Raw genomic sequence first — 15832 nt, 5'->3', positions numbered from 1 at the left:
GAGGAAAAAAAGCTATACAATTTCATACTTAATGGCTTCCAATAGGATGTCAATTAGTAATTCATCGGGAATACTTTTTCCTTTCTTCAACAATTTCTGTGATGCGGCGCCAAGCTGGGCACGTACAGATAGCTGTGGAAGAGTGCAACATAAGACTAATATGCTCAGAATGTTCACAGCATTCACTGTTAAAAAGAGTATGATTCTACTTATATATGTTATTTATTTAAATTTAATATTTGTTGTGTTATTTATTTATATTTAATATTTATTGTTACCTATTAAGGAGAAATAGTTTCAACTGATGTAAAAAAGGCCTCATTTAATTGAAATGTCCAACTGATATCAATCATTATACCCATGAAAATGCCAGACAGAAACAAGGTCGAGAAACAAAGGATATGAATGCCAAAAAATTAAGTGTCCTTGTTCTAAGCTTATTCTGATTTTCACTACCATAAGTACAGCAATGGATTCCTACAGCAGCATTTAACTTCATTGGTTCTATAGGGATTCTTTTATATCTTAGTTTTTTAAGTATTTTCCAGTGAGTAATAAAGTCAGAGACCATTGGAGAATTAAGTATTTTTGAACATAAAGAAAATAAACCTCGTCATGAGACAAATGATCTGCTTGGCAGCAGCAAGATCAGGAATACAATTTTGCTAACTCAGAAATTACATAGAAAGTACCATATCTTACACAAATGTGAGAATTAACAAGAAGATATAGAACTTTTAACAATATGTACAACTCTAATCAACATACACAGGAATAGATTGTCATAATAAACTCTGTTTGTATTTCATACAGAAAATGCTTGCAGTGAGGTCAATAAATTAACTCAAAATGATGAAAGGGTGTCACCATTTAAGTAATTTAACCATTTTAATGAATGCATCTTTATAAAGTAGAAGCTAAAATTGGATTACAAACCTTGGATAGGCCATCCTGACTGTTATATGATTTAAATTCTTGCCCAGATGGATCCTTTTTGACAGGACAATTGCCTAAAATAGGTACATTATAAAGTTTGACAATTCTATTACTATAATATTTGTTACTATAGATAAATAATAGAAGTATATGCCCATTATTGTTCTTTGAACAAATCAATACAGAAGTTATATACAATTGTTAGAATCATACGATCATTGATTAATTCAGGTTGGAAGCAACTTCTGGAGGTCACCCAGTTCAAGTTCAACCTTCTGATCAAAGTGGCATCAGTTAAAAGGTCAGATCAGGTTGCTCAGTTGTTTACCCAGTGTGATCTCGAAAACCTCCAAGGATGGAGACTACACAACTGCTCCAGGCAGTTTTTTTCAATGCTTGATGGTTCTTATGGGGAAAAGGCCTTGTCTTATGTCTAGTCAGAAGGGCAACAAAACGGGCTTTTACAGGTATCTTGACAGCAAAAGGAAGGCTAGGCAAAACGTGGGCCTGCTGAGAGAGACATGCAAAAGACCGAGGTATCCCACGCCCCTGAGACAAGCAGGAAAGTGTGCAGCAAGGAAGATTTACCCTTGGTGGAGGGGGATCAGCTTAAGGAACATTTAAATAGACTAGAAATACACAAGTCCGTGGGACCTGATGGCATATACCCGCCTGTGCTGAGGGACCTGGCCGATGCCATTGCTAGGCCACTCTCAATGATCTTTGAAAGGTCCTGGTCACTGGGGGAGATTCCTAGGACTAGAAGAATGCAACTGCCACTCCTCTCTTCAAGGAAAGCAAGAAGGAGGAATTGGGGATGTACAAGCCAGTCAGCCTCACCTCAGTCCCTAGGAACTGATGGAACAAATAAGCATGGAAACCACTTCCAAGTTACCTTACAGACAAGATGATGATTTGGACTTGTCAGCATGGATTTATGAAGTGGAAATCATGCCCGACTAACCTGACAACCTTCTACAAGGAGGTGGCAGGCTCAGTGGTGAGAGAAGATCAGCATATGCTGTTTATGTTGACTTCTGACACTGTCTTCCTTAACATTCTCATAGACAAACTGATGAAGTACGGACTAGGTAAGTGGATGGTGAGGTGGACTGAAAACTGGCCGAACTGCTGGGCTCAAGGGGTTGTGATCAGCAGTATGAAGTACAGCTGGCGGTCAGTGATTAGTGGCGTAGCCCAAGTGCTGATTCTAAGACCAAATCTGTTTTTCCTTAACAACCTGCATGATGAGACAGAGTGCACCCTCGGCAAGTTTGTAGACGATACAAAATTGCAAGGAGTGGTGGATACACCAGATGGTTGTGCTGCCCTTCAGAGGGACCTTGACGGGCCGGAGAAAAGGCCTACAGGAATCTCATGAAGTTCAGCAAAGGGACCTGCTTCTGGTGAGGAAACCCCCATGCCTTCATGGCACCAGCTGGGGGCCAACTGACTTGAAAGCAGCTTTGCAGAGAAGGGCCTGGAGGCCCTGGAGGAGAACAAGTTGACCATGAGCCAGCAGTGTGCCGTTGCAGCAAAGAAGGCCACAGCATCCTGGACCACATTAAGAAGATATGGCAGTGGTGAGACCACATCTGGAGTGCTGTGTCCAGTTTGGGAGTCCCCAGTGCAAGAAAGACATGGAGGTATTGGAGCAAGCCCAGAGAAAGGCCCTGATGATTACTAAGTTAAGGGAGTATTTGGCATATGAGTAAAGGCTGAGAGGAGAGACTGTTCAGCCTGGAGAAGAGAAGGCCTGAGGTGAATCTTATCAATATATAGAAATATCTGGGGTGGGGAGGGGAGTAAAGAAAACAAGTAAAGAAAACAGAGACAGACTCTTCTTAGTGGTGCCAAGTAAAATGACAAAAGGCAACAGACACAAACTGAAACACAGGAAATTCCATTTGAACATAAAAATGTTAACTGTAAGGGTTACAGAATATTGGAACATGTTGCTCAGTAAGGTTGTGGAGTTTCCATCCTTGCAGATGTTCAGCATCCAACTGAACATTTTCCTGAACAACCTGCAGTACTGATACTGCTTTGAGGAGGAGGATTGGACTAGATGATTTCCAGAGGCCCCTTCCACCCTCAATCATTCTGTGATTTTGAGTTTGGGTGGCTGAGCCCAGTGTCAGTTCCTTTGTTGATAAGATCTGTTGTAAAGAAAGGTAAAGTGAGGGGAGGTGAGGGCTTGCCCTTCCTTCCTTGGGAAGCTGCTTTTAAGCTGAAGCTCTCATCCTGGACACTGCCTGTGGTACATTACAGCTGTGTAGTAGCCATGTCTGCACCCTGCATCTTGTCTCCTTGATTCTGAGCCTCATCCACACCTGCTGACTTGAGTTCCTGGCTTGACCTCAGACTTGCTTCATTCGCAGAATTGCTGGGTTATCACCAGACTGAGGCTCACACTGACCAATGTCTCTGGACCTGATAGTGACCCTGGCTTCAGTCAATATCCTCACTCTTTGTTGGTGAATGTTGGTGCTTCCTGCTTTGCTATTGCCCTCATCACCCAGCTCACCTTCCTTCACGGAGCAGCCTACACTTGCTGCTTCCAGACACTAGGAAAGTGTGGAAACAGGAAATTCATAATGGAAACTACTGTGAAAACTCAGATGTCATGGATACTACTTCAAATGCAAAAGAGAAAGGGGAATTTTCATTTAAATCTAATAAGATAAGAATAAAAATTTAATTTGATAAATATATATATACATATATAAATAAAATATATACACACACCTTTGGTTCCATTGATAGGTGTTTCTGTTTGGAGTTTCTTCAGCAATTTCAGTGGTGATTTTGATAAGTTCTTCTGGACCTTGTATCAATTATGAAAGGAAAGGGATTAGAAAGGAAACTACATATTACAGGAAAAACAAGCCTGTCAATTCAAGCTGACTCTTGAAGTCTTGTAAGTCAAAAATTAGAATTAAGTTTGAAATTGAGTAAAAAATTGAAACAATATGCTTTCTTCCTTATTTATTTCATTCTCATCTCTCTGTGGGAGCCAAACCCAAAATTAATGAAAATGCTTACCTCATTTTGTTCCCCAGAACTCTCTGCTTCTTGCGGAATCATGTTGTGTTCACTTTTCGTTTCACTTTTAAGAAAAGCTTGGATGGCCTCCTGAACCAGAGTATCAACAGATAGTACCTGAATATTGCAAGCTAATACACAAAAAAATTAGATAATTTTACAGTTTGAGTTGAGCATACATATAAAGAGGCTATTACTGGCAATTAAATTAATGCTTTTAATTGGGCTTTTGATGTAAGTTGTTTCCACTGTCTCTCCTCTGTAACCCCTGCACAGTGTGTATCCACAATCACATAGCTATCTTGCTAGTCTCTTCTATAACAAACACCCCCAGAGAAGTTTGACAAAAGCATTTTCAAATTCCCAATGCAGAAGTAATACTATATTAACACTATTCAAGTTCAGGTGTTTTTAATCTTATTTTGGAAGATAATGAATGAATGACTTGCAACCAACCCCCGCAAAATACATAGGCATCTCAGGTTCAACGATTCATAATGCAAGGATTTGCCCAAATGACCTTTGTTGTAAGAGTGAGATTTTAATGCAAATAAGCATTTTGAAGAATTTTAGGGGGAAAAAAAAAAAATCTCTACCTTTTTCAAGAAACTTTACACAGGTAGTTTTTCCACTAAAAAGTTTTCCCAAAATACATCCCTTGATAGGAAATGGAGGAAATACAGGTATTGAAGATTTAGGTTTTGGAGGACAGAAAATCTCCATCAGTCTACGAAGCACATGACCCAATATGTTATTATTAAGAGGAGGTTTGTTTTCACTGTTCTCTTCAGTTGGGCACCATTCCCCTGTCATACTCTGTATAAATGACAGATTACCAAACAATTTGTCAATATGCCTTGTCCTTCATCTTTCCTGATATATGTATTTATACACAAACACAATACATCCAATAACCAAATCTGAATAGTACTAAATAATAAAATATTTTTTAGACTAGACCCTTGTTAAAAGCTATAATTATGTCATAATTATTAAGCATTTATTGATATTCACTAATACCTAGTTGAGAGAGACAAGTACCCCTACAACCATTTTCACAGATTCCTAGAATCACTTTTTTTAATTCCACAAACATGAAAAATAATTTCACCAATACCACAGAATGAATCAGTAGCGACTTTTGGAATAGAAGCCCAGTATCCTGATACTCAGCATTCTAAAAACTGGGCAACATTATTGGCCAGTATCACACATAAATCTTCAAAAATTTTTACAGACAACGATTTAGAATATATATATTCTAACACACATTCAATAGAGAGAAAAAAACAAAAACCCAACAACCCAAAACAAACAAACCACCATATAATTCAAACAATATTAAGGGAAGGAAATACTGAGTAAAAACTTTCAGTTCATCTACTCTGAGACCAATATAAATTTATCAGTGGTATGAGTTACCAGCATACAGCTTAATGAGGTTTTGCTAGTAAAGATACTGTTACTGACAATCACATTAGAAGAAAGAAGAGAAAGGAAGGATGTAGTCAGAAGAACTGAACACAGAATTTTGCTTTTGCCACTCCAATATATACTGTACCAGTATTGGATCTTATGACACTAGGAAAGTCCTGATGTGCAATTTATGCTATGACAAGGTAAAAGAGAACATTTTAGTATGCAGGATAATACTAGTCCTGTATTAATTATTGTTTGGTTGCAGGCTACCAAACAGCTGTTTGGAAGATATGTGGACTAATGATATTCCCTATTAGATTCTAGATTGTCACCTCATTTGGGGTGCACAATGAAGGGTTGAGAGGCAAAGTCAAATGTTTCAGCAAGAGAAATTCCAACTAGGAAAAAAAATGAAGAAAAAAAAATGTTCACAGTGAGAGTGATTAGGTACAGGAACAGGTTGCACAGAGAATCTGTGCAATGTCTATCCTTGCAAATACTTGAAAGCTGACCAGACAGGGTGCTGAGCAACCTTATCTGACTCAGGAGCTGGCCCTGCTTTGAGCAAAGAGGTTGACATAAATGACCTGCACATCCCTTTCAACCTAAACAACTGTACCATTCTATAAATTAAATATTTAATCACCATCAACAGAAGCAACCAGTTTCAAAGTTCTACTGAAAGATAATGTTTTGAATTCACGTTCTAGGTAGAATATGCAACATTTTCCTGAACTTACTATCATGAATAATATATTACCACAGCATATATTCTACTAACAGAACTTGATCAGTGTTGACTCTGAACATATGCGCATTAGATAGAATAACACAATGCAACTTATTATCACTGTAAATGAAAAGATAATCTATTTTTAATCAGTAAAAACAAACAAAAAAAATCTTTTTGAGTTGTACAGCATCCCCTCTCTATCTCAGAAAATGTAGTTCTTGACACGTAATTGAAAAGACATGCTTAAAAAACCCAAATCCTTGTCTTATCTGAACTATGTGAATGAATTCAGATGTATACTCAGATACTATGTGTATCTGAATTACGTGAATGTGCATTTGAAACAGACTGATGGCAAAAAAGAGGTTTTAAATGTGTCATTAAATGTTTGCAACCTTCAGTGACCTTACATCTAGAGAAGACTACTGAGACTTTGTAATATAAACAACAATATGACTGAGAAACTTAATTTTTCATTAGTGCTCCCCACTGTTTCCTGCCTGTCTGTCCTGTATGTCCTCCCTGTTAGTCTGTATATATGCCTTTTTTCACCTAAAGAAAGTGATCATAAAATTCATTACATGAGTTGATATGGTCTGGACAAGGACCTTATAAATAGATAAGTCAGAAAAATGTATGTTAAGATTGAAACCAAAGTAAATTGAGCAGTCAGGCATTCATCATAGAAACTCACAACAAACATTTGTGCTCACTGGAACAGAAAATCTACCAATTGGTTCAGGACATGGATAAAAGCACATATATATTGTAGTTACAATTTTCTAACAAGTCAAAGACAGGTTATTTGCCATGATTTTGCCATATTCTAGTTAAACAGATTATTTGAAAAGACTAAATACATAGCGGGATTTTTTTTTTCCAAAGAAAAGCATCATTAATGTAATTTGGAAATAACTGTACAACACATTTCAACAGGGAAACATTGATCCCTCATCTTTCACTTGTGAAATTACATTAATGTATTGTGAAGTTGAAGAAAAATTTTAAGGCACCCTGAAAAATAGTTACTGGTATTCTAACAGAAGGTTACAGCCATTTTTAATAATTTTCACAAACGTTATAATTTTAAAAGAAATGGATCACTCAAACCAATAAATCTTGTTAGAAAGCTTTCACTCAAAATTGCTGAAATTAAGACTATCAGGTTTTGTAGCAGACACAGTATTTCATTTCACTTGCTTTTGCTGGCTACTTTCTGTTGCATTTTCAAACATGGTAGCACTAACCACACAAATTCCAATTAGCTAAAAATTAATTGCATTGCAATTAACATGTTGGTCGCACAAACTTGGGAGAGAAATATAATCAGTGTTATACACAAGAATGAAATTATAACAGTTTTAAAATTGCACCAGTTCTCCAGTACTACTAAAATAAAATATAGCCATATAATTCACACAGAACCTCAGGCAATGCAAAGAAAATGCATGTCAAAATCTGATACCAGAAACTAGTAAGAGAACAAAATGAAACATCACAACAAAATGATTATGAAAAATCAAGGTGTATTATCTTCCATTATGTCTTATCAGTTTGATGTACCTTGTATTCACCATAATCTTTTTCATCTAACAGATTCATTTTATTTAGCTCTACAAGTTGTTCTGGGCTTGGTTCATTTGGCAAAGGTTGAATTGAGGCTTGTTCATACATTGGTTTTCCATTAAAAAAAAATTCCTTCCAATCAAGCATCAGTTTTAAAGGAATTCTGCTGCAGAAGGAAAAAAAAAAAAAAAGAATGAGTTCCAAACCAAAAATTAAAGTGGCTTTTGAGAACAGTGGACCCAAATTTACAAGAATCACAATCATGAAACAAGCATATGCTAATCTAGATATAGTTTATAATGCTTTCTGTAATTATTACAGCTTTTTATAAGTGTTACTTATATGTATGTTACTTGTAGCTTTTTATAAGGTTACTTATAGGCTTTTTATAAGGTTACTTATATGACAGCCATAGGCACTTGTAGGCTTTAGTATTTTCACAAATGTATCATCACACAGTATTTGGCTGGCAGAGCTGTGTAGTAACAGTTTTGCTATAGCTGCTTTTCCCTGTTCCAAAATATTCTTTCCTTTTGTGGGGTAAAGCCTCCTCCCACCAAAAATCTACAGAATTTTCTCCTGGAAGCTAAAATTAATTTAGAATTATATGAGTAATTAAACTCAACAGTTTTTCTTTTAGAAAGGAAAAATATTAATATGAAACAACAAGGCAAACTGCATACAGAGGCAAGCTAAATGCAAATAGGATGCTGACATATATCACATTAAAATTCTATGGCTGTTAAATAAACAGTACAAATAACAGCTTAAATTTAATCAATGGTCAAAATGAAAGTTTCTGCTGTTCCTTAAGATTACATCAATTTGGACTTTCTTTTTTTTAGTAATGATTCTAGACAGTTGAGTGCTATAGCTTTAAATAAACTCTGCATGTGCTGTTCAAAAATAATTGAATACCTATCATACACATCCTGCACAATGAAATGCAAGGAAGGCCAGACAAAGCACACCTATAGTGGCAGTAAATGCAGATAAAACCTTGATATGCACACTTTGGAAAGATATTTCAAATATCTGTACATATTGTGCACCACTCAGTACAAGCAAATGTGACACTACCTTACACTGGAACCATGACTGCGTCAGACAAGGAAATCATCAAATCATTACTAAACTGTGTCTAGGCTGACTATTTTATCATGTACTTACTGGGCCTAAATTTATATAATTTGCATAAAATATAATCATATGTGTGGTTACAGCTTTATTATTTTAACATACAATTACACTAAAAGGCAATAAAGATTTTGGCATACTTTCTAGTGCTGTAAGCCTTATCCCATAGTCTAATCACTGAATACTAATGAAAGAACAAGAGCAACAACGCCCAGCTCTGTGGTTGTGGAAACACTCCTACAGCACAGGCACTTGCAGGTTACAGCCTTTTTAGGACCTTCTCGGAAACCCTGTGCAATTAGGGCATGTCAGAAGAGGGAATCACAGCATGTCAGATGTAGAAGATTTTGGACTGAGTTTCTACTCTTAGGACAGTCCAGGCAGGTTGATATATCTTTGGAGACCAGCCAGGTTAGCTCAGTTGGTTAGAACACAGCGCTAATAATGCCAAATTCACAGGTTCAATCCCTGCTTACTGCAGGGGGGTTGGGCTCAATGATCTCTCAAGGTTCCTTCCAACCCAAAGCATTCTATGATTCTATGAAATTCATTCTGTTTATATTACACTGAGGAAGTGTTCAGCTAGTGGAGCAATCTAGAATAAGATGAGCACCACTCAAGTTTTTCACTTTTAAACTAAGGAATTTGTTCATAAAAAAGGAAACCAAGAGTTCCACAAGCTGTAGAACTAGTGGATCTTGGTCTTCTAAGGATTCAGGTTAGTTGAGTTTTCAAGAAATTACGCTAAGGCTTTAGCATTAGTTCACCCCGTATTACACATCAGTGAATCCTCACATAAAACTAATATCATCACTTTCCCACACAAACTAATTGGAGCTGTCCTGTAAGATATCTGAGAATCTGCATAAGATGTTATGGTGCTTAAGCCAGTCTGAATAATGAAGCCTAACAGCTACATAACATCTGTTATTTTTGCCTAACAACTACCATACTCACTTGTTTGTCAGTAGATGATATTCTCCTACTTTTGTTGACAAATCAATTATTTGGTCGATCACTTCCCAACATATAGAATAATGTTTTTTATAACGTGCCTGAGCTCTTTCAATGGCAATTTTCTCATGACATTCTTTTTCTTTGATAATTTGTTCTTCATAATCAACTTTTTCTTGTTTTGCAAGAGCCTAGAATTTTTTTTTTAAAGAGTAAATTTGAGATTGCAAAGAAAATGAAAGTGCAGAAGTGCACAGTCCTGGCAATAAAAATGAACTTGCTCATTTAAGTCAAGAAATGAAACCAGCTAGATTCTCACCAGAGTTGGATAGCCAGCAAGCAAATTAACACATAGACAAATGTACAAATTTTTATTAATTCTATAAATTCCACTTTGTTTGCTTTCTAACTGCTAAAACATAATGAAATAAAGAAGTATGCTACTTCTTTAATGACAGATTAAGAATGTATTCAGTGCTTAGGGGACAGGGAAACATGAAATGATGCTGTCTACTCTTCCTAAGGAACAGCTATGCAGATGCATTGGTAAAGGCTTAGTTCCACTGAAACTCACAATGGAACACTCATTTAGAATATGTGACAAGTAATTTGACTTACAAGATTCTGATCTGCAAACAATTTTGTACTATTGATACTGTTCAATCTTTGAGAAAGATTTCTGGTCACAGGAGAAAATTATCAGTACTTCCTGTGATGGTGTGTTCCTTTTGGCCAAAAGAGTACTTGAAGAGATGTTGTAATCAACAGCTATAGCTGCTGATTACACAGGACTCCAGCTGTGTTGGAGGATTTGGAACTGCTAATTGTTTTTGGCAGGAGCAAAGTAAGATTTCTACCATCACATTATGGCCTACTATAAGCATAGCGCTTGGCAGTTTGCCACAGGATTATGAGTCCTTTTAATTTATTAATCCACTCCAAGCTCCAAGGTAGAAATTAGCATTCATGAGTGAAACTCCTCTAGCTTTTGTCAAAAATGGATGTTAACAGGTTACATCTAAAGGAAATGAAAAACATGATTCTTGAAACAAGATCTTATGTCATTGTCTTTTGCCATTTTGCCTCTGCAAGACTGTGCCTTTTAAACTCAGCAGAGACATTTTCCTACAAAGTTAAAATTAGTTTGGAAGAAAAGATCAAAATTAGACTCTAAGTTGCTCAGCTTTATCCCTTATTAACTTAGCTGTAACTTTGAACATAGATAAAAGAATATATTCATCATTAAATCACCCTGTCCCTAGAAAAGTCCTAAATTCTAGCAGTTGACAATACAAATCCCATTTTGTAACAGGAAGGCACTGTAACAGTCCTGCAGCAATTCAGGGAGTTAATAATCTTTTACCGCTTCTCTATCAAGAGCTTCCCGGAACTCTTTCAGTCGTCTTTCTTCATATTGTTTTTCCCTGAAAATTCTGTTTTGCCTTAACACCTCTTTTTCATGTCGAACATGCATGAGTTGAACAGCAATCCTCCGCTCCTGCTGAGATTGTCTCATCAGTCTGTAAATAAGTTGCTCCTCCCGGTAAGCCTCCTAAAAGATAAAAACTAACAGCATTAAGCACAGCTTATAAACTATTTCATAGACAACTCATCAGCGTCTCATATGAGAAATATGAATGGAATCATATAACAGCATTTACTTGCTCATTTGATACATAAATCCAGAACAACATACGTATCTATTTATGAGTACTATTTTTGTAAACTATTGTGCTGGGTTTGGCTGGGGTAGAGTTAATTTTCTTCATAGTAGTATGGGGCTATGTTTTGGATTTGTGCTGGAAACAGTGTTGATAACACAGGGATGTTTTAGCTACTGCTGAGCAGTGCCTACACACAGTCAAGGCCTTTTCTGCTCCTCACCCCACCCCACCAGCGAGCAGGCTGGGGGTGCACATGAAGTTGGGAGGGGACACAGCTGGGACAGCTGGCCCCAACTGACCAAAGGGATATTCCACACCATATGATGTCATGATCAGTATATAAAGCTGGGGGAAGAAGAAGGAAGAGGGGATATTCAGAGTAATGGTGTTTTGTCTTTCCAAGTAACTGCTTTAGGTGATGGAGCCCTGCTTCCCTGGAGATGGCTGAACACCTGCCTGCCAGTTGGAAGGAGTGAATGAATTCCTTGTTTTGCTTTGCTTGCATGCACAGCTTTTGCTTTACCTATTACACTGTCTTTGTCACAACCCATGACTTTTCTCCCTTTTACCCTTCCAATTCTCTCCCCCATGCCACCGCGGGGAGCAAATGAGTGGCTGTGTGGTTCTTAGTTGCCGGCTGGGGTTAAACCACAACAGCTATGTAAGAATCGTAGAACTATAGAAGTGAATTCTAAATATGTCTTAACTGAGATACTCAGCAAAAATACATTTGTTCAGCTTAACTCAATTTTAACTTGGATATTTCCTCTGCGCAAAGAAACTGCATAATATTTCAAATAATTGCTTCACATTGTATGTGAAGATATACCCTTTCCTCAAATTATTAACTTATGCCTGCTCTTCACCACTACCCACCCTGCCATACTCTGCTGGATCCTTGATCAGTCTATTCCTCTACAGGTTTGAACTTTTTCCTTCTTTCTTGGGATTTGGGTAATTATCTCCTCCATTCAGGAGACTGGGAATATGAGGAAGCATTCAGAACAGAGGAAAATACAAGACTTCTGGGTAACAGTTGCAGTGTTTTCACTGGGACATGAATAGAATCCCCTACTCAGTACTATAATAAAACCATTCTGAACCATTACTTGAAGCATGGTCAGCATGCAGACACTTTGAAGGCTGCGGACTGTTACTTTTCAAAGTACTTGTCAAAACATAATAGCATCTTCTCACTACTACACTTCTCTAGACTGTTCTTGGTATCTAAACTAATGCTTCACCTAACCTAAAGTTTTGCCTCACTATTTGCACAGTCCAGAACTACTTCTGAGTTCTAAGCAAAAGCATCAGCTTGCCTTTCAAGCCCCATTGCCAAATATCACTCTTACAGCAGAATTTTAGAGGAAATTTCTGATTCCCTGCACATTTGTTTCAGATGCAGCAAAACTGCTATGAAATGTATTCAAATTTAAGGACCTAAATTGGGAACTGATCTGAAGATTTCAAATTCACTTTCCTAAGAACAGAGGAACAGGTAAGCCAGCTAGTAGTAGTATGAAAACCAAACCAAAATAAAGTATCACTTCTATTTTCTTTTCCATCTGGTTTATTTTCAGTCAGCTGGCTGTGGAAGAGAGGGTAGAACACATTACATGAGTTCACCTATAAATGAAAAATCAAACTTTATTACATATTATCATACTGTTTATGAAAGAATTCTACAAAGATGTCTAGATCTGTGCTACATAATGCAACCAGGACATCTGCAATAGATTTCTAACATAAAGCTCCAAAACATGGCTATTTTAATTGCAATAATAAGAACCACAACTTTCTAATTAATTTAGATCTTTAATGTTGATGTTAGGGAGAAGCCAATATTTTTCAAACAAAACTCTTTCCATATTTTTAAGTTCCTTTCCCTTTACAATTGCTGGGAATAAAGTACATTCCAATTAAATGCTGGTGACTTGAAAAGACTAAGCTGATATAAAAAACCCTCAACATTTTGCTTAATTTAGCCAAAATGTGAGCTTTGCACTCCCCTTTCCTAGCACTGAATCTCATGACACTGCATGATAGTTCTAATGGCAAAGATGCGGTCATCTCAGGCTTTAATCCCAGAGCGTTTCACCTGCACACAACACTGTATCTCTACAAAGCTTATCACAAAATGAGGATTTAATTTTGAATGTGTTTTGTTTTGTGCTCTATTTGTAGTCTACCATTTGTACACTGTTTTTCTACGCACAGTATTATCATCATGCATGCAGCTGAAATGCAAAACAATGCAATAGTAACAACTTTATATGCACTTCATATTTTCATATTCATGCTATGTGTCATTTGACATAGTTCAGGTGATAAAGTTTTCCAGTAGCACTGCCTGCTGAAGAGTTAATCTGTCCATTTGTCTCTTACATTAATGAAGTCAAGGCAATAAAAGGACACATGATGCCCTTTGCTACCTCAGTTCTATCCACTGCTTCTTTGGACCTGGTATTTCATTAAGATTTCAAAGATTAGAGGATGCACAGGCTTTGCTTCCTATTACAAGTAAATATCCTTCATTATTTTCTTTAGTTCCTCAACCATGGATTAGTACAGCAATAAGTAATCCACCAGAGGAAAATGGATCTTTAAATCCTAATTCACAAGGGATTAAAGGGGCCAGCCTAACAGAGTGATCATTTGTCATGCTCAAACCATCAACTCTATAGTGCAAATAGTTGGCACAGGGAGAAATCAAAGCACCTCATCTAGGTGAATGAGCTCTTTATAAAGGAAATGGGAAGACGCTCCCTTAGAACACTTCAGAGCAGCCAAAAGAAACCTTTTATTTGTTAACTGAAGGTTAGAGAACTTCAATATTCTAAGCAATCAAATATTTTGACATGCTGAGTAGGCCTAAAAAAGGCCAGCAGGAAATTTCTGAGAAACAAGAATATATGAAAAGGCAATTAACTCAGAGCTATACAATGGATAAATTAGGATTCAGAACACCCAACTCGTAATTTCAAAAATGGTGCTTATTGGATAGGGGAGTGAAGCATTGGTAGCTATCTTTCACACAAACAGGAATGGACAAAGTACCAGAACGTAAGGTTGAAAAGTTTTGAAACTTCTAGGCATACTAGGAGACAAAAACAGTAGTACAATTTTTTGACCTAATGTTTTACATCAACTTCTTCACAGAGGACTGAGAAGTGTCTGAAGAAATCATAAGTATCATAAATGGGACATCTGAGTAATCATTTGAAAAATTACTACTGAGAAAGCACAATACACACTTTTTTTCAGTTTACCTACTTGAGACAACAGTGGCACCCAGTGGCCAAACATTAGTGTGTTTATGTTTCATGTTGTTCATGCATAATTACTATATTATGTTTTTCTATTTTTCTATTTCCTTGTTTAATTTACATACAAATGAAACACTTCTGTCCTGTTGTGTAGTCATAAAATTTATGACCAAAACTTATAGCTTGGCATATAGAAGTCTATTTGTTTGACAAGCAATAATCTAGTAACAACTAATTTCCCCTCCCATTTTCTTCTTCTCAATTTATTCCTGGTGGTAACTTCTTCCTGGTAACTTTTTAAATTCAGAGAGAAAAAATCTGAACAGAGTATTTTAAAATGAGTACTTAGAACAAATACTTTGTTGAAATGGTGGAGATCAAAGATTCAGTTGGGATGAAGCCATGTTACTGTCAAACATTTTCAACTCCTGCCTATGAAAATCTGACTGACATCACCCTGTGATCCACATAGAGGAGTGTCATGTAATTGTAAAGTACTTTTTCTTCCAGGCTCCAACTTGTAGAGTGCCAAAACTCAAAAATTTGGGCAAGATTCTTTTAGTAGAGGATGGACATGAAACACACTAAAGCACGCTGAAGGGATGAAATTCATTTGACTCTAAATGATCCTGTGCCCTGTGTTCAAGTTTTATGCAGTATAGGTAAAAAACTGACCCTAATATCTACAAGAAAGCTACAGTCTCAGTCTGCAAATCCTTTCTGGTTTCATGTCTAATGGAGGAAGAAAGTAATTTTCAACTACTTTATATATATATTTTTTTTTTTTTTTAAAGACAATATGTTAGTTTGCTTCACACTTCTCTTAAGCCAAGCAACATCTAATTTCTGAAACCTCACAGAGTTCCAACCAGACACCTCCTCCTCTGCTAATTTAGAACCAAATTACCACTAAATAGATTCTCTGATCTGGTCAGAGTACTATTCCAGTCAACTGCTCACTTGTCTTTCCTTCTAATTCCTGCAGTCTGTGACTTCTGTTGTTCCTATATCAACACTGATTTTTCTTCCTGGGAAGTTAGGAACTCTATTGTTACTTTTGCCTTGCTTTGGAGCCTCACTGGAGCTGGTCTGATTGGCAGCCCATTGCAACA

General features: G+C 36.8%; 1 protein-coding gene across 1 annotated transcript in view; it reads right to left on the bottom strand.

The window, feature by feature from the left end:
- Positions 1-15832, bottom strand: part of SPEF2 (sperm flagellar 2) — a 68886-nt gene that overhangs the window by 36964 nt on the left and 16090 nt on the right. The window contains 8 exon segments of the mRNA XM_075726260.1: positions 29-132; positions 937-1010; positions 3685-3763; positions 3982-4112; positions 4578-4797; positions 7697-7865; positions 9794-9981; positions 11154-11342. Coding sequence (XP_075582375.1) covers positions 29-132; positions 937-1010; positions 3685-3763; positions 3982-4112; positions 4578-4797; positions 7697-7865; positions 9794-9981; positions 11154-11342 — 1154 coding nt within the window.

Source organism: Pelecanus crispus, chromosome Z (assembly GCF_030463565.1).
Source record: "Pelecanus crispus isolate bPelCri1 chromosome Z, bPelCri1.pri, whole genome shotgun sequence".
In the NCBI taxonomy this organism is placed as follows: Eukaryota; Metazoa; Chordata; class Aves; order Pelecaniformes; family Pelecanidae; genus Pelecanus; species Pelecanus crispus.
This window is presented reverse-complemented; position numbering and strand designations above follow the sequence as displayed.